The following is a 22293-nucleotide window of genomic DNA, read 5'->3' as shown; positions in this document are numbered from 1 at the left end:
CATTCTCACATTCACCAGTTCATTTGGACTCCTGCATCCCCACCCCACCCCCATCTCCACACCTGCCCCGTCAACCCATCTTCCACTCTCCATCAAAGTGCTCTCTCCCATGCACAAATCCACCTGTGACCTTCACTGCTCAAAATCCCTTCCAGTGACTGGAATTGAAGCCCTGACGAGGAATTGAAACAGCGACCTTTTGCTTTGTTTGCAGGCCAACACCCAACCAACTGAGTCACACTATTCATGGCTGATTTCTCTCTTTCTCTCTCTCTCCTTTCCTTCTTTCTTTTCTTTCTTTCTTTCTTTCTTTCTTTCTTTCTTTCTTTCTTTCTTTCTTTCTTTCTTTCTTTCTTTCTTTCTTTCTTTCTTTCCCTTTCTTTCTTTTTACAGAATACTTTTTTTGTGTGTCTCCAGAAATGTATAGAAACTCAAGAAAACGTATTGTGTTTTTATTTAAAAAGAAAAATGCAGAAAACAGCTTAGCAATCCTCTTCCTTAAGGTGCCATTAAAAGCTATTTCTGCCAGGGGAAAATGATACACATTATGTACATAAACAAATTTACACAAACAAGCAAAGCTGTTTCATATTTCAGCCTAATAACAACTGTCAGACATCTTCCAGATATGGTATTTCATGGAGGAAACATACAGACAAAAAATATTATTTCAAGACCATGCATTATTTGTTCCCATGAAATTTATTACTAATGTTCAAGTCACTAAAGAAAAATGAAAAATAGTTTTCTGGATAAACCAAGATCATATTCAGCAAGAGAATGATTAGAGAATGAGCTAACTGACTACCAAGATAATTACAAAATTATAACTTAGCTCTGGTAATAAAACCAAGGACATGTCTAAAATCACTATTGAGGATAGAGGGAGGCAGAAATGATCCAAATGGTAGGTAATTCCTCTCTAATGACTGAAAAGAACAAACAAAAAAATAAAACACACCACATTTTAAAAACGGGGTCAGGAAATAAAAGGTGGGCAAAGACCACCTAAATGGTGGGAAATAATTCCATCCACTTCTTTAAATTTTCAGATAAAAAGGTAAGACTTACATACTCAAGTCACCCAAGTTGTAGCAAATTACTGCAATTTCTAAACAAGGAGCTTTACATCTTTCATGTGGAGCTTCAATTTTTACGTTCTCTTGCAAGTTATTACAGGCTTGGGCAATCACTCAAAGCAGAAATAAAAGTAAGGCAAAAGGAATGCTCTCCCCCTTCTATACTCACAGCCACATCCCAGGCGAGCATACTTTCCTGACTGCTCCTGGTTACTTATAAACTCTCATTACAGGGCAACAGATTGGGACTTCCCAAATGGAAGAGAGCACAACAGCTTCTGCAAGCCAGAGGAGGCGCCGGAAAAGATTACTATCTGTATGGAATCGCTCAGTTTTCACTTACAACTCTAACTTGAGGGATTTACCTATGAATAAGTTGTACAATCGTTATACATGTACGGCTATTATCACCATCATCCCACTCTGAACCTTCCCATGGCGGGAGGGAATAGCAGAGGTGAAGGAGCATGGAGGATGGACTTCAAAGTGTCAGTTCACCGCCCTGGCTGGTGTGGCTCAGTGGACTGAGCCAGCAAGGTTAGTTCGATCCCCAGTCAGGGCAAGTGTCTGGGTTCCGGGCCAGATCCTCCAGTAGGAGGCACGCAAGAGGCAAGCACACATTGAAGCTTCTCTTCCTCTTTCTCCCTCACGTCCTCTTTGTCTAAAAAATAAAATAAATAAAATCTTTAAAATTAAGTATACCTACTGTGTGCCAGATAACGTGTCAGGCCTAAAGACACACCATAAAACAGACCGAGTCCCTGCCTTTACAGTGCGAACATTCCTTCTTCAGAAGATCCTGTGTCACTTGGGTCTGAACCCAGGTCTGACTCCAAGCCTACTCCTCCTGCCCTGAGAGGGAGAGACCCTTCAGCAGGTTTTCCGACAACTCCTCCTGGGAGGTATGTGGGGGGTCTTATTCCCCGAAACAGCTTCAGAGGGTACAACCAAGTAAGAATCCCAGCCTGTGATGGTTAATTTTGTGTCATTTTGGCCAGGTCATGGGGCCCAGACACTTGGCCAGACATTATTCTGGCTGCTTCTGTGAGATTATTTTTTAGTAAGATTAACATTTAAATTGGTTAATTCTGATTAGAGCGGGCTGCCCTCCACAATGTGAGTAGGCCTCATCCAATCAGTTGAAAGCCTAAAAAGCACAAAAGATGAACTTCCCTGAGCAAGAAGGAACTTTCCAGTAGACAGCCTTTCAACTTGAACCCTGAGGCTCTAGCCTAGGTCCTTCCCTGGATCTCCAGCTTGGTACTTTTTGGACTTGAACTGCAACCTCAGGTCTTCGCTGGGTCTCTAGCCTAACAGCACACCCTACAGGTCTTGGATTTGCCAGCCTCCAAAGTCATATGAGCCAATTCCTTAAATCCCCCTCTCTCTCAATATACATATACACATACGAGGTCTGTCTGGAAAAAGTCCAGCCATTGTTAATATAATGAGAAAGGTTTGTGCAACATCAATGTAACCTGGCAGCCAAGGAGAGCGGACTGGAATGCATGTGTGTGAACAATGATGACTTCACTGTACTAGTCAGTGGGGTGGTAGAGGCCATTGAGTGTGTGTGTGTACTGTGTGGTTTTCACATTCAAAATGACTGATCAAGAATAAGAATGAATCAGCATCAAATTTTGCACTAAGCTTGAAAGTTCCTCCACAGAATCTAGTAGGATAATTCAGAAGGGCCATAGCTCTGGGCAACTCGTGATTGGCAGCTTCATCACCGCAATGCACCTGCTCATGCATCACATCTCGTGCAATTTTTTTGCAAAACATCAAATCACCCAGGTGACCCAGCCCCCCTACAGCCCAGATTTGGTGTCCTGTGACCTCTGGCTTTTCCCAAAACTCAAATCACCTTTGAAAGGGAAGTGACTTCAGAAAATACAATGGGGCAGCTTGATGGCCACTGGGAGAACAGTGTGAGGTCCCAAAGTGCCTACTACGAAGGGGACTGAGGTGTCATTGTCCTATGTACAATATTTCTTGTATCTTCTTCAGTAAGTGTCTCTATTTGTCATATTACATGGCTGGATACCTTCTGGGCAGACCTTGTATACACACACACACACACACACACACACCCTCCTATTGGTTTTGTTGCTTTGGAGAACTCTAATATATTACCTAAAAATTAAATATAAGACATGGAAAAAAGTTCCATGTCTTCAAAATTGATTCATATCAATATTTATAGTTTACTTCCACCGTCCTCCAATGAGACAGATCAACTCTACTTAGTCAATGGTTCCTTTCTAAATCAAGGGTAAGAATTTCATTAAGAGCCAAAACCAAGTTACTTCAAACTAAAAATTCCAACTTCTACATCTGCGTGTAGGGCAATCTCCTGAGAGCTCTGTAGTTCCTTAAACGTGCAAGGCGTGGAACTCATTATTCAGAAAAGAAACCAGAACATAATTCCACAAATATCATGGTCTCCAACGGAAAAACAAGTCTCATCTCAAACTTGGTCGAATGCATAATATTGCCTGTTTTCTTTAAATTGCCCTTGCAACTATATACCATCATCTAAGTAATATTACTATAAACTCAGTATTCAGTAGAATACAAATAGAATGTATTAGCCATATTATAGTAAGTCTTTAAGTATACCTAATAAAAAATGATGATGTACCACCGGATTACACAGTAATGCAATTTAATTAGGACTTTGCCAGAGCTTATAAAATGCCAACTGTTTAAAACTGTTAAGATTTGAGTTATGACAGAGTCATAAATAGAGAGCTGACTGACAGCTCTGAGGGAGGGAGTTGAGGGTATGGGGGATGGAGCAAAAAAGAAAAAGGACACATGGACGCAGACAACAGTGTTTTGATTGTAGGGGGTGGGGACAGGGTGGTAGGTAGAGGTGAAAGAGGACATAAGTGGGATAGATTACAATGGAAAAAAATAAACTATTAAAAAAAATTTATCAGTTGATCTAATTAAGCCAGGAGCAATACTTTAAATTTCTAATTTCGGAAAACTCTGCCACCCAACAAAAATATTTTTCTCCTTTATAAACTCCAACATGATCTATAAAAGCTTTTCAAAGGTAGAACACTACCCAGTGTATGAGAGGAACTGACCCTTTGACTCTAACTAAAAATATTATATACTACCATATAATCTAATCATACATCAAATGCTTCTCTTTTCAGCTAAAAGTTTTGTTAAGAAGAACAACAGGAAACTACATACCGGCTGGTGTACTGGAACAGGAAACACATTCAAAAGGACACTCTGGAGGTCTAAACTCAGAATCCTGTTTTTCACTGGGTTCATGCAAGCGCTTTCACGGGATTACATACATACCGGCAAGATGCTCAACTCGGTTTCTCTACTGTGTCAGCCTCTGAGGGAGAAAGCCTGTTGAGGCTCAATAATTTCACAGATCAAAAAGAAAGACATAGTCTCACCTGGGATAACTGTTAGGCTTTCTTTAAACAAATATGTATTACTTTTAGTAAGACTGCTCATTAAAGTATTTTTCACTTCAAATCCAGAATCCATGCCTAGTTTTTTAAAACATATTTTAAGTAACACCACAGCAACTCAATGGAAATATCTAAGAGATGCAAATGTTATCATCGTAATTTAAAATACAGTGGAAGCTCTTCCCCCTGATAATACTTACAAACTTAGCCACAAATGCAGGGTCAATTTTACCAAGGATAAAAAGTAGGCACTTAATGAATTCAACTGCCAAAAGTTCGCCCAACCCTTCTTCAGTATTCCATGAATTTATACTCCTCAACCAAACCATTTTTTCTGTGACATATTGACAATTTCTGTGACAATTTTCCAAAGAAAATTTCATTAAAAATTATTAGAATCTTGGAAAGTATTAAAACTTTGTTTTTGCCAACTTCCTAACTGGTTATTGCTGATCGTTCCTACTGTGACCACATCACCTTTTTCATATTTATATAATTAAATATGCTCACTATAGAAAATTTAGTAAATCTAGAAATTTAAAATAATTTTTTAAACATCACCTTTATTTACTGCATCCAGAAATAACCAGAGTTAACATTTTGATATCTTTATCAATCTTTATCTTAGATGCAAATAGATGTACTTTAAAATAAAATCCTGATTAAAATGCAATGAAGTGTTAACCAGTCTTTTTACCCTACACTACACTGTAAAGTATTTCTCTTTTTTTTTAATTCTAGAAAGCATGATTTAAAACATGATTTTAAAGCTTTATCCTATGACACTATGTATTTATCACAATGAATTTAATCACTTTCCCATTACTGGTTTCACGAGTTCTTTTAATTTTCTATCAAAACAACACTTTGATAAACTCCTTACTAACAATTATTGACCCCAAAATATACAGGCAATAAACATTTATATCCAAAAAAGGCCTGTAAACACATGAAAACATTCATACTCAACAATAAATCAACATAATACACAAATTATGAAAGACATTTCCACTCTCCAAACTGAACACTACAAAGCGTATAAGTAATGGCAAGGGGCTGGTGCAGGGACTGTGAGAACACCGTGCCAATGGAGTGCTCGTTGTAAAGCAAAATGGCCTTTCTGAGTAGTAATTCAGGTAGTCTGTATGGGTCGGGCCTTTGAAATAGCTTAGCCAGTAATTTTACTATTAGAAATGTATCTAAATAGTCTAAATAACTGTAGATGCTGAACAAAAAAATGTATATAGGATTAATTTCCCATTAATTTAGTATTACGCACAGATACCAAAAGTCAACAAAGAACTGACTTTACATTATTATTATTATTATTATTCTTGTGTTCTGCTTTTCCTGTTTTATCATGGATTTTCACTTCTGGATCAGTTTTAATTTTTTCACAAGGCTTGTTTGTGCATTTGTTTTACTATTCACTGCTCAACCTCAAAACCTCGAAGAGGAAATGACTGCCCTTTATTATTCTACCTACAGAATATACTTTTAAAAGTAAATGTATTTTACATATCGATGCACAAGATGATACTCAAACACGATATGATAAAGTTTTGCCTTTCCCCGAGGCATGGTTTCTCAGAAGAAAATACTTCTATCAGCTGATTCGTAATTAAAAACGTGGATTCGTCTTTTTCTTCCTTTATGGAACAGCTCTGCACGTCTATTTCATCTGAAACAAGTGCTGAGTGAAAGGCTGCTCCACACAGCACTGACTCGCAGGTGGGTCTCACACACCCATAAGGCTGTGGGGCTCTCTCGTCAGCTCTGTGTTCAAGATTAGACAGATTTTCTGACATACATGTGCCCTCCAAGCTGTCCTGACAAATTTCTGGAGGAAAATTAGAAGTGATTTCTGAAGGAGAGATCTGAAGTGGATGACAGAGAAAGGTCCACCTCACTAGAAGGGGACAGACTCAAGGCACAGAGACCCTCAGGTTCTCAAGGCCGTCCCAGTCCAAAGGCATCAAGGGAAAAACACCAAACTCCTAGTCATCCGGTCACTCCTGGAAAGAACCCCCACGGTCCTGACCACCTTTTTGACCCTTGCCACTGTGTGTCCCAATCTAGCCCACTGTACACAGCAAATAATTCGGAAGATGAGCGCTCCCCAGAGTAAAACTCCTTACCTGTTTAACATGTCTGAGAAATTTCATTTACAACCATTGTTCCTTTATACATAAGTACATAAGGAATGGCTTTAACTCTGAATGCTTTTGAAAATCCCTCTGAAATAGATTAAATAAGCAAAGAACAAGACTTTCCTCCAAAAGTATCACATTTCCAGATATCTTTACACTCTGCCTATTTCATTGTCCTTTTTGTAAGGATAGGTGCGAGAGAAAGAGAAAGCAAGTTAGGCTGAAAACTCAGGAATTGTGCAAAGAAATTATCAATATCTCAATCATGTTGAACTATGCTGTGAAGCTATTTCTGGAACAAAAGTGAGTGAAGCAATTAATATGTCAGCAACTGTATTACAAAACATTTTTCTTTATTCTTAGGTTCCTCAGCAGGGTGTTTTAAATATATAGTTCAACTGCTAATTTCAAAAATCAAGCTGCTCTGAAGAACCACTCCATAAAATGTACTCCCTTGGGTTGAATATTTTAATCACCATCATTTTAAAATTCTGACTATAATGCATAGTGTAAATAACATTCTCAAGAGCAATTTAATATAAATTCTTCAACAAAAGATGTCCCCAATTTTTCCTTTGAAATGATAGCACATTTATAATAGTGATATTATACAAATATGTTTAAAAGATAATCAGAGAATCACAAGATGATAATGGGGTCATAGTGATAAATTACAAGAAAGATAGTCTCAATTACAAATAAGAAAATGAAAGCCTTAAGAGGCAAACTTTCCCAAGTTTATAGAATATCAAGTAACTCTTGGTTGTTTTCATTACATTAATAATACTTAATAGTATATATATGTATGCATATGTGTGTATGTGTATATATATATATATATATTTCAGTAGACAATGTGCAATAAACTACATAAACACCCAACCAAAATTACTCACCTCACAGATGGTTGTATTACAGATAATAGCAAGTATGGCATATGAAATCTGTACTGAAATAATGAAGGATGAGGAGAATTTTAAAAATAAAGAGTTGACATTTGTCCATGAGCAATCCCAATCTACATAAAAGAATCATGAAAGCAACAACATAAAGAGCAGTGGGATGGAAATAAGCATCAGATAGAAAAGAAAAATGGTCCCTCTGTGCTAGGAAAGACCAATGCAAAGATGCAAATCAGCATTAGCACTATTTGTGCCTTTAAAGACAGGCTGTGCTAAAGCAAAGATCAACAGCAATTTCAGATCACATGAACAGAAGCACAGTGTCCCAAAAGAGGGAGTTATTCCAGCCATCCTCTTTGCCACACACACTACCCTTCCTCAGTTGGCGAATACATACGCTCATCCCTTCCTGGATCCTGCAGTCTCCTCAGTTTCTTGTCTTCTTTCTCTCCATGACATTGCATAAAAGGGCAGGCAGAATTTGTTGCTTGCACATCTCGCCACTTAATCTTGAGACCACATCTCCATCCAGAAAATCCTTTTGCCTTTTCTCTCTAGATTCTCCTGTAGTCTGCTGTCCTCATGGTATGGCAAATTTTAACCTATCCCAAGTCATACTCATTGTGTCTCCTACACTCCTTTCAAAAAGCCTGCCCCGGTTCCATTTATATGAAATGTCCAGAAAAGGCTAATCCATAGAGACAGAAAGTGGATTAGTGGTTGCCAGAGGATGCGGGAAGAAGAGAAATTGGGAGTGACTGCTAACAGACACAGGGTTTCTTGCTAGGGTGATGGAAATTTTCTACAATGAGAAAATAGGGACGGTTGCCCAACACTGTAAATATACTGAGAACCACTAAATTCTACACTGTAACATGGTGAATTTTATGTCATTTGAGTTTTATCTCAATAAAAACATTGCAAATTAAAAGTAAATGAAAATACACACATGCGTGTTTATGCATGTGTGCACACACACACACACACAAAGCATTTGGAAGAAGCACCCTTCTTCCAACTTTCCCTCTGACCCTGCAAAATCACAAACTCCCCATAGTGGAATTACTCAAGCAGAAGCTGAAGGATCACCTGTCAGCAATATGCTACTGAAGGGCTAACTGGAGTGAGTGGAAAATTACACTAGATTGCGTTTAAGTACTTTTCATCTTTAAATTGCTATGTCACACACCAAATGAAAGAGATTAGAACCAGAAGAAAATTCTTACAGTGAGAAGGAATAAGTATAAAGCAGTACTTGAAAAGTTTTCTTCCTATTCAAAATAAGAAACTGTGGACTATAAGGAAGGAAAAGAACAAAAATGAAATAGATTCCAAAACAGCACAAAAAATTACGAAAAAAATACTCTAAATCTAAATAAGTTAGATAACAGCACAAAAACCAAGAAATAATATTCGGTATACGTGCTGTCAAAGCAAACAGCCAAGAAGTAATATTCAGAGTTTAATAGAGCAAAATCTGTTTCGCTTATAGAGAAGTTATCCTATATCTAATTGTGTGTTTCTACAGAAATTCTGAAACCTTCTTCTTTTTGAGTAGTGAAGAGGATGTTAGAGACAAGTTACTGCAAATGAGATTTAAATCAAATTACTGTGGAGGGGCATATAACTGGGTTAATAAGGTAAACAATATATGATAACATAATAAAGTTACTTTCTCCAAACTTCATCCTCTTACCTTTTAATCCAACAACTAGTGTCCTTTGTGAGAATGTTTAAAGGAGAAGATAAAATATTATGGAGGATACGAAAAGCAAGAAACTTCAAATCTTCCTACTACAAATAAACACCAGCAAACACCTGTAGTGTCTTGTTGTACAGAAGAACTGTTTTTTTCTATGCCAAATGACCAGCATTTGGTGACAAAAGAGGGATTAGTAAACACACTCAATATTAGAAAAGAGGTTCATTCAATAAACACTCATTATTTAACATTTCAGATTACATTAAAATATTTGACATGTTTACCTGGTTATGAACTATAGGTTACAAATCATCTAAACTTAAAAGGAAGTTCAACTTGAATATTACAGCATCAAAGTTATCCAAATACATGCAAGCTACATAAGATGACTATTCTTATACTCTCTCTAGAAATCTACTTAGACTTCCAAAAGAATGAAAGAAATGGAATTCCTGAGTCCATCAAAAACTTCCTCCTCTTGTCTTTTTATACCTGAAAACAGGCCACACAAAGAGTCTAGAATTTTTGATGACCCAAACCCCTTATGAATTTAGGGATCACTACCTACTTTGGCATCCAGAAACAGAGTGCTTCATGCACTTTACAAATTGACACCCATTTCATCTTCAAAGAATATTCTTTGGCACAACCAGCTATGGACAGCAGACCCATGTGGAAAGCACATTTGTTAAATGAGCTTCCCTGACACTTTAGGACAAGCCCCTTACAGAAGCCAGGAGACTAAAATTCAAAAATCATATTCCAAAGAGTAGCATGTTGACCAGAACCATCAGCACCAACTTGAGAGCTTGTTAGAAATAAAAAATCTCACCCCAGACCTACTGTTTTGTGAGCGTGCTGTATTGTTTGAGAATTACTGGGAATATTAAATTCTGTTATAAAGATTGAGAGACTCATAAGGTGATATTTGATGATCTCATAAGCTAGTAAAAGAGACAATACTCTGAGGCTCGATTAAGTTTAGATAATGAAAGCTTGTAAGGGAAAAGCAAAATTCATGTGTTAAAAAATAAGTTGGCAACCTGTAAGACATGCCAAAATAGAAGAAATGATGGAACAAACAAAAGGTGTACCTGCAAGTAAGAAGGGGTGGAAAGATCAAGTTAGAATCATGTCATCTCCTGACAGCTCCATGTCAGCCACCAACCGAAGACACTCAGTGTGGTTCTATCCAGGACTCAAAGAAATGCAGATAAAATCCCTGGGTCCGCAGCAGGCAAACTGGTAAAGCTACAGCTGTACCTAAGTGCACCTGTCCCCACCCTCTTAGATAGAGCAAGCATGTATCATTAGCCCAGGGTATCACTGGTCAGAGGAGTCCTTGCTCCAGTATCAACTTTAGCCCTCATAACCGCACCATGGATGGGGAAGGCTGATGTAAAAGAGGATCAGGACATATGAGTGTGTACCAGGACTCAGGCAGCGTGGTCCTTCTGAACCTGTTAGCCCTGTAAGTATGTGAACTTACTCTGTGGCTTTCTTCTGGCTTCCAGCTGTGGGTTTTAAACTGAGTTTATAAATCGTGTGATTCAACCACTTTAATTCAGTTGCTGAGCCTATCTATGCCATAACCTCTGAAATAGCTGGCAGTATGTATGTGGAGGGTAACCACTGCATCAAGGTAATTGCCCACAAAACACCTACTGAATCACAGATTCGCACTTTGAAAGATCCTCAGGTGATTCATATGCATATTAAGAAGCACTGAGCAAGACTGTTAGAAAAAGCTCCTCAAAGACAGAAATTGGGATCTCAGAACCATGCTCTGAATGCCCTCCTGAATAAAAGGCCCTGTGTACCCCCTGACAACTCAGAGCCCCAAATGAGGGTGAAAACACTAAGGGAACTATTTTCAACAACTTCTCATGTAGGGTTCAGAGCAACGCTGCTGCCCATGGCCAGTCTCCTTCAAACACAGCTCTGTAAAGCTCTCTATGGAGTTTAAGGTAACACTCAGAAAAGTACAGCACGACGCATCTCGACATTAACCCTGCAATCTCCTTCTTGCTGGGAATCAGGAAAATGCCCTTTTCCAGATATATTATATTTCAGGAACACCAATGCAAAGGCCATAAGGCTACCAGAAATAGAGAAAGGGGTGTGACTTCCTTCATAAAGTTTCAGTGGCCTTAGAAAGATCATCCAAAAACAGAATTGAGCAGAACAGCCTCAGAAGCATCTCTAAAGGGCTGCAATGGTTCCCACCAACCAGCCGCTTCTGATTTGATTGGCTCCAATCATTTTATGTATTTATTACATTTGCGTTGTTCTCGACATATAGTACGGGCTCTGTAAATGTTCTGAATTAACAGGAAAAAGAATGAAAAATGTCAGCTTTTCTATTCTTGATTTATCTAAGACAAATTTAATTAATTTAATCCCTTGGTTTTGAGAAGTTCCTAAGAATGGAGGCATAATTGCACATCTCAAATCAGCACAGTTCACAAGACTCCTTCACCCTGTATCTCAAAGCTAGATTTTATATTTTCCATTATTAATCCCATTACAGTTTTCCAGGGCCCTAGGAGACACATTAACCTATTCGTTAAGAAATAATCCAACCATTTCTAAAAGTCACCAACAATTATGTATAAGGAATATGCTACACAGACAAGATCAGCTATGATTTGTATGATTTTCTAAGTCCAGATTGAAGTTCAGATGTAAGATCCAGGGAAATATCTATTTAAAACATCTACAGAAGAACTGAAATAGAAACTGAGGACATGCATGGAGATCATAAACAAGACCTAAAACAGCAGGTGAGAGGTGTCTAGAATTTTTACCCTCGCGAAGAGCAAAATGAGTATCAGGAAAAGTATGTAAAAGTTCTAAAGATCACTTCTCTCAGGAATATACTTCCTATTGCTTCTGAAAGAGTGTGTTGAAATTTCAAAGGAAAAGATTTCAATTCAAAATTGTTAACTTCCCATTCTATAAATAATGCTTTATAAAAAGAATTTTAAAACATACATATGGCATATCTGAATGTCTTCCCTTTCAAATGACTGGCTGGATTCTGCTCACTCCGTGTACCTAGCACAGCCAGACAGCCCAGGTATTCATAAGAGACTTTGGCACAAGTTTTTACAGTGTTGCAAGGGTTTTAAATACGTGTTTAAGAATTGACTCTACAAGCTCACCAAGGAAAAGGTAACCTTGTAAGTTTTTGTTCTCCTGTAGCTAACGGCATGAGAATAGACACAGGATAAGCCTTCAATAAATACTTACTGAATTTAATTAAGCATTACCACTGTCTAAGGCAAAAAGCTTCACTGGAGATTAATCTAAACACTGCCATCACCACCACCACCCAGTAGAAAAGTAGCTCTCAAAATTTCCAAGTGAATTCACTTACATGCTAAACAATGGGAAAAACAAGAAAGAGTCTTATTCATTACGAAGGGCAAAGAATGAATCTTCTGTTTGCAAAATTAATCCACTCCAACTAGTACTGTTAACTGCCCACTAAAACGCAAGGCATTATCTCTGTTTCACAGATCTTTTGCTTGAACTATGTTCTGATGAAATGTGTTAAACTTAAATATATGTAATTTACTTTACTCTGTTATGTGAAATATACAGCATCTTTACTGTATGAAAACTAAAAGGCAAAATGCTTACTGGTATAAGCAACAGTAGATAAAAATCACTTTTATTTCAAAATAGCATACCCCAACCTGGTTTCATCACATATGAACAGCCATATTTCAATGATAAATCCTTGAAAATTCATTAAACCTATTACTGTGCAGTTATATTTTGGGAAGCACAAGACCCAAATACAAAGCCGATGTCCAAATGGCCTGACTGGGTAGCATTGTACTTGATAAATTTTCAGAAGCTGCTAATTCCCATTAGGGAGTCAGTGACTGGTTTTAACAAACTCCTTGAAGAGTTCATTTCAGTTATTCTTGCCTTGCTCGATGTGAAACAATTTAATCTTCCTGCTTCTTCCTAAGGGACAGAAAGATGATGTCCAAAGGGGAGTACTTGCCAAGGGGTCCTAACACTCAGACTCAGGAGCTCACAGAACAGGCCTAAAACAGGCTCTCTACAGAGAGTGCCTGGAATTGGGGCTTAGGAGACAGAACGACAAAGGAAAGGGGCAAAGCACTGCAAAGAAACTTAGTTCACTGAGAACCAGAATCACATCTCTAGTTAAACTCAGTGGAACTTGACCTGGCCCCTTCTGATCCAGAACTTCTGCTTTACCCTAGTGAAATGAATTACCCGGCTACCACCTGTAGACAATTTCATAGATTATTACTTTACTGCAAAACAGCATTGCGTGATTAAAGCAAGGTCAGATTTCTCTTAGCTGTGTAAACTACACTACAGCCTTATATGGGAGTTTCATCAGCTGAAAATGGCAATAGGCAGTGATTAGAGGTTTTCAGGAGAAAATTTTAAAAGATACCATATCAAATTCCAAATCCATCCTAGATACACTGTGTAAGCTGGAAACCTCTTACAAAGTGGCTTCAAGCCACACATTCTGCCACTGCAACCCTCCAGCTCCCCGGAGGAGGCAGGCCAGAATCTCGGGAAGGGGCTGGTGGGCAAGTGCACTTTGAAGGAGCACTCCAGGAGAGGCTGACGCTCACCTCCTGCCCTGTTGCCATTACCGGCTAATAACGTTTCGCCGCCCTGCTGATGTGCTCTGTGCTATTCCTCTGTATCAAATGTGAACTAAGGGAAGTCGTTAGAATAGAGCATCTGAATTCAGTTGGCATTTATCCAGTTTTTAGGAGGTAAAAATAAATCCATGAATGGCAAATCAATTTAACTTTCTTTCACAAAATTTCATTTTAAATCTCCCTATCAAATTCTGAATGCAAAGCTATTTCCAGTCCTAGCTTTCCAATTAAAGCCCGCTAATGTATTTCCATGGGTCAAACTTCCACTACCAAGTGGCAGTAGGAAAAAAAATAGCTCCAACATTCCTTCCTCACAATCCACTTACACTTAAGTGATAGTTCAGATTTTTTTAAGCAAGGAAATAAAGAGTATTATATCAAGGTTACCACAACTCTCCCATTGAGCACTCTACTTGATATCCTAATGTTTAGAGTCAGGAAATATCACTTATGGGTAATCTTAGGCAAAACTAGTTAAAGAAGTAATTCTATTTCAAACTAACACCCCTGGTTTTCAGTGTTTGTTCACATTATTCACACTCCGGTCCATTGGAAAGTATCTCACAACCCCCAAACTTCTTCAACTTTAATGTTACTCAATACTGGCTTAAGCAACTATAAAACACATTAGGAAATAGGCTGGATATCTCTGAAACTCCAAATTTTTTAAATCACCTGACAACATTCTGTGTATCAACAATCTTGAGCTCCTTATAGTTGTCAGAATCGGTTCCACATACAGTTAGGCCCACAGACTAAGGAAACTTAGACAGAACTTGGAAAACAAACTGAGAAAACATACTTACCTTAATTGGAGCACTACTAAACTTAATTCTCCTATTTGCTGGGATTTCGTCTTCTTCTGGCAATCCGACAATTTCTGAGTATTCCATGTCAGGCTGATAGTAATTGTTCTCATCACTATCGTCCTGCTCATCCTGTTCAGTGCCTGTCTCTCCCCAGTCCGAATTACACCTGGATCTTACCCTGTATACATTATAGTCACTGTGCATGTAAACATGGGAACCCTCAACACTACTTGTATCTTCGGATACTTCCTTTCCACCCCTGGATCCAGAAGCATCAGCAGAGATAAAATCACCACCTGCAAGTTCTCTCTTCTGTGGCATTGCTGCTTCATTCCCAACCAAATTAGCTTTGGCATCTTCTAAAGGTTCATTTTGTGGTGAAAGGATGTCAGACTTTGGCATTGCCTTATCCTCAGCACAAGGTTCTTCACGGATGTCCTTGTCAACTCTGTCAGGAGTCTCTTGGTTAGATGTGGAGTCCTCAGCCTCCCTGCTCTGCTGTGTCTCTTCACTAGGCATCAAAGCTAGAGAGGTACTTTTCAAAGCCACTTCTGTTACTAAGGATGTGTTACTCTTCCGAGCATCCTCTGAGTCATCACCGTGTTTGCTTGGAGGAGACCAAGAATTAGAATCCTTCAGGTGACCAAAGGTGTCCAGATTCGTAACTGTCACAGCTGGTAAATTTAGGGGATAATGTCCAGTCACTGAGTATTCACTGTTTTCAGCCTTCTCGGAAATGGTGGAACTGGGGGAATCGGCATTTTCAAATACTGCACTCAGTTGGCTCACGGTGGGGGAGACAGCCTCTGTCCGGGAGCTGAGGCTGTCCAAGGAATCAGTACTGCCTCTGTTGGACTTCGAACCACCCCATTCGTCCTGAGGTTCACTGCCTCCAGCTTTCTCTTTCTTTGGGGAATAACGGTGGTTCTGTCCGGATTCATACACGCTTCTCTCAAACAACTTCCGAGTTTCTGTGAACTTAGAATATGAAGGGCCATCGTGCATTGTGTCAAATCTACTGATTCGTTCTGAAACGGAGGACTCCAACTTAACAACTGAGCCGTCCGTTTTCTCCAGAAATTCTTTGGGCTTCATTCTTCTCTGAGGAGACGAAGGTCCACCTTTGCCCCTTGTTTTGGCAATGACTGCAGCATTCTCACTGGGTTCCATACCCATCTGCATAAATAGGTTTTTAATTCTGTTGACATTGGAGCCATATTTCCTCCCCCTGCTCTGCTGGGAGCCCTCACCTTCTTTTGTTTTTTGTTCCCCATCTGACTTGGGTTTGTCAAAGGTGCTTTTCAGTGCCTGGAACTCGGTTCTATACGCATTCCTGTGAGGAGAGGCACTTCTGAGAGTGCTGCGTTCGCCTGAAGACTCAGTTTTCAACATTTTTCCTTCAGGGTGAAAAGCCAATGTTCATAATGATCAGGGAAAAAAACAAGAGACAAAAACACCTCTCGTCTCTAATCACCAGTATTTGATCAAGAAAAAGTACCTCTCAAATGGCATACTGTGTCAGAGATCCTCGCAACAGGTGGGTTAGGAAATGATTCAGTCAAGAGTTACACAAAATGGCTTTTTTTCAAAGCAAGACTAGAGGTTCATCTGTAATAGAAAAGAATGAATTTCTGAATTCATTTACTGATTTGAATTTATTTTTACTCAACTAACATACACTTTTCCCTTCAAAGTGGCTTCAAACGGAGGACATTAGTAATTGAAACTGGAATTTAAAAGCCAAGACTTTAAAAGTTGTAACTCGGATTGGTCCTCAGTAGCAAAATGTTTTAAACACAATTCGGAGAGCTCTACCAAAATCACACACATACGCACATACAAGTTACACACAAGTACACTTAAAAGCAATACTTTAGCCCAAGTTTTGGTTGCTTTTGTGAATCACCTTAAAAGAAATCAGCAGTTCATGCATCTTTAAGAAACCACCACACTGCCCAGAAAAATGAACTTCATTCAAACTCTCCACATCAGATGGAACTTACTCCTTCTGTATAAGTGCAATCAAAAGTTTGGAATCTATGTTTACAAACTTGAAAACATGCCTATACAGGCTTATTTCCCTCTTTATGGCCCAGTGTTCTCATTCACAGCATCCTCAAAGAAACACCAGTGCAATTTCAAACCAAAACCAGCAGAATAAAGTTCTTAAATGGCAGTAAGTTTCACTCGAAGTCCACTTACAGCAAATATTTGGAAGTTTTCTAAGAGTGGAAATTAATTATTAATTACAGAGAGGTATGTAGACTGTCATGGGAATAAAAGCATAAGAATGTGACGATCAGAAAACAAATGTACCATGAAACCTTTTTTTTCACAGCTCTGATTTGTTTATTCCTACTTGCCTCCAACTTAACTAAAAGCTCAAAATGCAACCCAATGCAGGCTTGCTGGTCTCCTGGACTCCATATCAATAGGCCAGCAATAAATATTTCAAGATCTTCTGAGGTGCAAACAATGTAGTTCTAAAGATTTTTCATTTTGTTTTGGTTTTGGTTTTGAATATTAGGCCGAGCCACATCAGCCCCATGCACCATCAGCTGAGGAAGCACACACTTTCATTTAAATCGTCTCCAAACTCGGACTCCTGGCCCAGCACGCATGCATGGCCCATGCAGACAAACAAGAAAGGCTTTAGAGTGTGGTGCCTGGTTTTTGGTAAGGCATCGATGATCTCCTTCTACCTGCCCTGACATTTGCATCAGCCTAACACATGCTCCCCTTCCCCTCCCCCTCCCTACTCCCTCCCCCGCCTTTCTGAGCCCAAGGGGGCGGGAGCGGGGGAGACGGGGCCGCCGGGGGATTCAAAACCTGCCCTCACAAAAGACAAACATAAATAACACCAACTTGAGAGGCGGCCGATTCCCAAGCCAGATCCTCGGCCCCGGGGCAGGGCCGGGAGAGCAGGTGACGCCAAGCGCTATGGTAGGAGGTCGCAGTCTAGCTTTGTGCCAAGAAGCACCTGAAGTCCCCTAACACATTTGCTGCGGCTCCAGGCGGCTGCCAGGCGGATCCCAGTGTGGCACGGGGAGAGCCGGGCTCCCCAGCCACATTTAAAAAAAGAGGAAAAATAAAAAATTACAGGGTAATCATCATAAATCCCTTTGTTTTTCCTCCCAATGTGCCAGGAAACAATAGATCCTACTGATATGCCTCCGATCTTCAACCTATCGCTCCCAACCACAGCCCACCCCCACCCCCAGCCTGCAACTCAGCCTTTGTACCAGCCGAGGTTTTCCCTCTACGTCTCCACCCTCCCCAACTCGCCCCGCGAGCAGCCTCCCCCTTACCCGAGCGGGAGCCGCCGCCTGCGGGAGGGTCGGGCGGCCGCGCTCCCACCCCTCCTCCGAGGCGCCCCCGCCCCCCGGTGGCCGCCGCTCGGCTTCGCGCCGCCCGCTCGGTGCCCTCCACCCACTCCTCACGGCGCAGCGCCGAGGGCGGCTGCGGCGGCCACTTCCACTCGCGCCGGGGTCCCCACGCGCGCCCTGCCCGTGGCGGGCGACCCCAAGAGGCGCGCGGCGCTCCCCAACGCCATGGCGGCCGGCGGCCGGCTCGGCGCGCTCGCACACTCGGGCCGGCCTGGGGCCGGGACGTCCCGGCCCGGGAAGGGGCTTCGCCCACGTGCGGTCACCCGTGCTGGCCGTTTGGCCTTCAAGGGTGTCGGGGTGTAATGCCGGGGAGGCGGCGAGGGTGAGGAAGGCCTGGGGTAACAGGTGCCTCACCTCGGCTGATGGGATTAACTCTAGGGCCGCAGAGAAAGAGAGAGAGCCCGGCAGCAAAATCCCAGGAGAGGGAGAGAGAGGGAGCCTCTGGCGGCCAACCGAGGGCGAAAAGCACCGGCCCGGGGCGAGGCCGCCCCACCCCCTCGGTGGTGGGCAAGGGGCCTCGTGGGCCTGGGGCACGGCCTGCGCTGGCCCGGCCTGCCCGCGTTTCTGCTGGGGTATTGGTTCCGCGGGAACCGGGGTCTTCCGCTGACCGCTGCTGGAGCCCCACAAGGTCTGCAGTTAACTCTGTGACCCCAGGGCATGTAAACCCCGAGGCCTTTCTGCTGGCCCGGAGGGCCCACACCTGGCTAAGCCGAGGCCCAGATCCCCTGTGGCCTCCACCTTGGCCACTGAACTCCACCCACCTTGACCTTCAGCCTCAGCTGCTGAAAGGAAAGGGATGACGAGGGCTTCTGACATTCTTGGCAGGGCATTATTTTTCAGACCCTCACCGTTTTATAAATAAAGGTTCAGTATCCCTTCCTTCCTAGCCCCCACCCCCCCCAAAAAAATACTAGAGGTGTTACAGCCTAACTGCAAACCATGAAACTGAGCGTAACAGTCCTTGTAGGCCTTTGAACCAATCTTTTCAAACTCTATGGAGTAGAAATTCTTAACAGACAGTTTTTTCAAGAAAGTGAAACATGACTCATAAAAACATAAAATGTAGATATGTCCAAAATATTATTTGATTCACTAATTGAGGGAATCAGCAAGATACTGCAACACAGTCATATGAGAGGAATAGACCTTTATGGACAATCAGAAAAGAAGCAAAACTGGTTACTATTGCATAACGTACTAAAATACAATCTTTTGAATTATCTGTTCCACAGACAGTATTCAATTGTGTCTCTTAGAAACAAAATCATTCCCTTTATCTATATATATATATATAAGAACCACTTACATTACCATGAATTTCTAAAGCTTATAGATTAGTAAAATAAAGCAAAGGTTCAGGGCACTGTAAAACCAGAAAACTCCACATTCCTGTAGATAACATCCAACATTCCATTGAAAGGACACCCAGGAGTCTTTTGCCCATTTTGAAGTCTTACGCAAGTTTTTCCAACAGAACTGTTATTATGCGTATTTTACAGATAGGAAAACTGAGGTTAAGGTTTTGTAACTTACCCACGGCTTTATCAGCAGCAAAGGATTATGGCCGGTTAGGAATTCGGGCAAGTCTGCCTGCAGAATCCACACTCTGGGAGCAAAATCTTTTCTCCTTTGATTTTGAAAGGGCTTTCGAAGGGCGTTGTAGCTAATCTATGTGTCCTTTCTTTTGAACAGTGAAATTTTTCTTCAAGTCTCACTGAATTCTGGGTTCTTTCCCAAGAAATTGGCATTCTCTGCCTACGAAGTAGATGTCACTTCTGTAAGCATAAACAGATGCAGCAGGCAACGTGAGGAGCCCGTGGTTCCAGTCTCCGCTTTTGGAAAAGAACATTTGTGCTGTCTGTGTTAATTTAATGGAAAAGTTCCTGTCACTTATTTGGAGTATGGGAACCATGTTTTCCAGGAGTATAACCTAAAAAAATGCAGGAACCTAATCACTGAACTTTATCTGTAGAAGAGTGGGCAGAGTTGACAATAAAATCAGTCTTACACCTCTTTAAAAAAAATGATTCATACAGAAAAGCAGCCTGAAGAATTCAATTTTTTTTTATCTTTAGAGGGGAAGGGAAGGAGAGAGTGAGAGAAATATCAATGCATAGTTGTGTCCCCTGCTTGGAACTGGCCCATACCCCAGGCATGCGCCCCAACCCGGAAACGAACCCCGGTTTGTTTGGTTTGCAGGCCTGCACTCAATCCACTGAGCCACACCAGCCAGGGCTCGCGCTCTCTCTTTTTTTTTTTTTTTTTTAAATGAGAACCTTCTTAGAAAAAGTCATACTGAGGGAATCAGTAACAGAGTTTAAAAACTCAATGCTGGCAATTCAAGATTCCTGATTGCCCATAATCTGCTTTCCACTTCTACACTTATCTGAATGTTTGAAGGCTCTACTAGGCCAGTAGTAATCCAGTGTGCGGGGGTATTTAACTTTAAATTAATGAAAATTAAATGCAATTAAAAACTCAGTTCCTTCTTAGCCACATTTGAAGAACTCATTAGCTTCATGTGGCTAGTGGCTACCTGTTGGGTACTGTGGATACAGAACATTTCCAGCCCAGAAATTTCTATTGGACAGTGCTGTCCTAGACAACGTTCACACTCTTATAAATTAGGTAAAGCATATTGACTTCATAAGTGTTGAAAATTAGTTCCGAAATAGATCATTAATGCATTGGGGATTCAATGTATTGGGGAGTCAAGGCCTTAAACTTTGCATGTCCCCACGGAAAGAAGTGAGGGCTGTATTACTACATGAAAAGTGAAGTTAGCACCGACATGCAAGGCGTCCAAATGCAATGTGCTTGAGGAAGGGGGTCAATTTTCATGTGTAATTTCTTTCATATATTACACAGAATATTGTGGGCTGTTACTCTGATTTCCTTCATAGCCAATAATATCACCATTAGTATGAGTAGACCATAAGGTTAGTTGACAAACAAAAAGTACAATACAAAATGCATCCCACATTGTTTTAGGTGGTTTCTAAATAGAATTGTTTTACGTTTTCATAATGGGTACGCTGAGTAACTATTCAAAGAATTAAATTTTTCATGTGTATAAGTGAAATATTGGCTACAGTTGTGAAATTAAGCTTAAACCAAACCTGAATCAAATTTGAAGAATAAGGAAAATCAATTAAGCTGAGCCTGCAGACTGCCTATTACTTCTAAATTTATAGCAGGAAGCACCCAGACAATTTTGTGTTAAGAGAAGTACATAAAGGGAGAGAAAAGAATAAACAAACTTAAACATCTCTAGAATAGTTTCTCTATAGAACAGGCAAAGTAATGAAAGAGCAATTCCTATAGGTAATTTTACACATGACTTTAGCATAAAAGAAAATTTTACTCATACTCTTGTTTTTTTACCAATATTAATAAGAAAAACTGGCCCTGGCTGGTGCAGCTTAGTGGATTGAGCACCGACCTGTGAACCAAAGGGTGACTGGTTCAATTCCCAATCAGGACACATGCCTGGGTTGCAGGCCAGGTCCTCAGTAGGGAATGTGCAAGAGGCAACCACACATTGATGTTTTTCTCCCTCTCTTTCTCCTTTTCTTCCTCTCTCTAAAAACAGATAAATAAAATCTTTTTTTAAAAAAGAAAAACTGGGCCCTGACTGGTGTAGCTCAGTGGATTGAGCAGGAGCCTGAGAAGCAAAGGATGGCTGTTTGATTCCCAGTCAGGGCACATGCCTGGGTTGCAGGCCAGTTCCCAGCAGGGGATGCACGAGAGACAACCATGCATTGATAGTACTCTCCCTCTCTCCTTCCCTTCCCTTCTAAAGATAAATAAATAAAATCTAAAATAAATAAATAAAATTATATAAATAAATACTTCCTTTCCATTATTAAAAAAACTGGTTGATAATAATGAGGCAATTACCAAAAATTAAATAACAATTACCAAAAGTTTAGTTGTAATTGCTTATTTTACATCTGTAAATATCAAAGAGCTTTGTTGCCCTCAGATAAGCCCGATTCCAGGATGCTGGCTGATGTAAGCTTACATCAATAAATGGATTTTGTAATCTAGAAGGTGTCATTTCTGCCCAAATGAACCGAGTCAGCAGGACTTTCTACCTACATTCATGGTCTGGCCGTGCCGTTGAAAATTTGTAGTCGGCTTAGTCTATTTCTCATT

General features: G+C 40.5%; 1 protein-coding gene across 1 annotated transcript in view; it reads right to left on the bottom strand.

Moving 5' to 3' along the window:
- The window catches only part of PPP1R9A (protein phosphatase 1 regulatory subunit 9A), a 271034-nt gene extending 252754 nt beyond the window's left edge, over positions 1-18280 (bottom strand). The window contains 2 exon segments of the mRNA XM_053655080.1: positions 14747-16357; positions 18058-18280. Coding sequence (XP_053511055.1) covers positions 14747-16141 — 1395 coding nt within the window. The 5' untranslated portion in view covers positions 16142-16357; positions 18058-18280.
- Positions 18281-22293: the final 4013 nt, after the last annotated feature.

This window comes from Artibeus jamaicensis, unplaced genomic scaffold (genome assembly GCF_021234435.1).
Source record: "Artibeus jamaicensis isolate MK-2021 breed Jamaican fruit bat unplaced genomic scaffold, CSHL_Jam_final contig_923, whole genome shotgun sequence".
In the NCBI taxonomy this organism is placed as follows: Eukaryota; Metazoa; Chordata; class Mammalia; order Chiroptera; family Phyllostomidae; genus Artibeus; species Artibeus jamaicensis.
The sequence above is the reverse complement of the archived record's forward strand: the minus strand, read 5'-3'. Positions and strand labels throughout refer to the sequence as shown.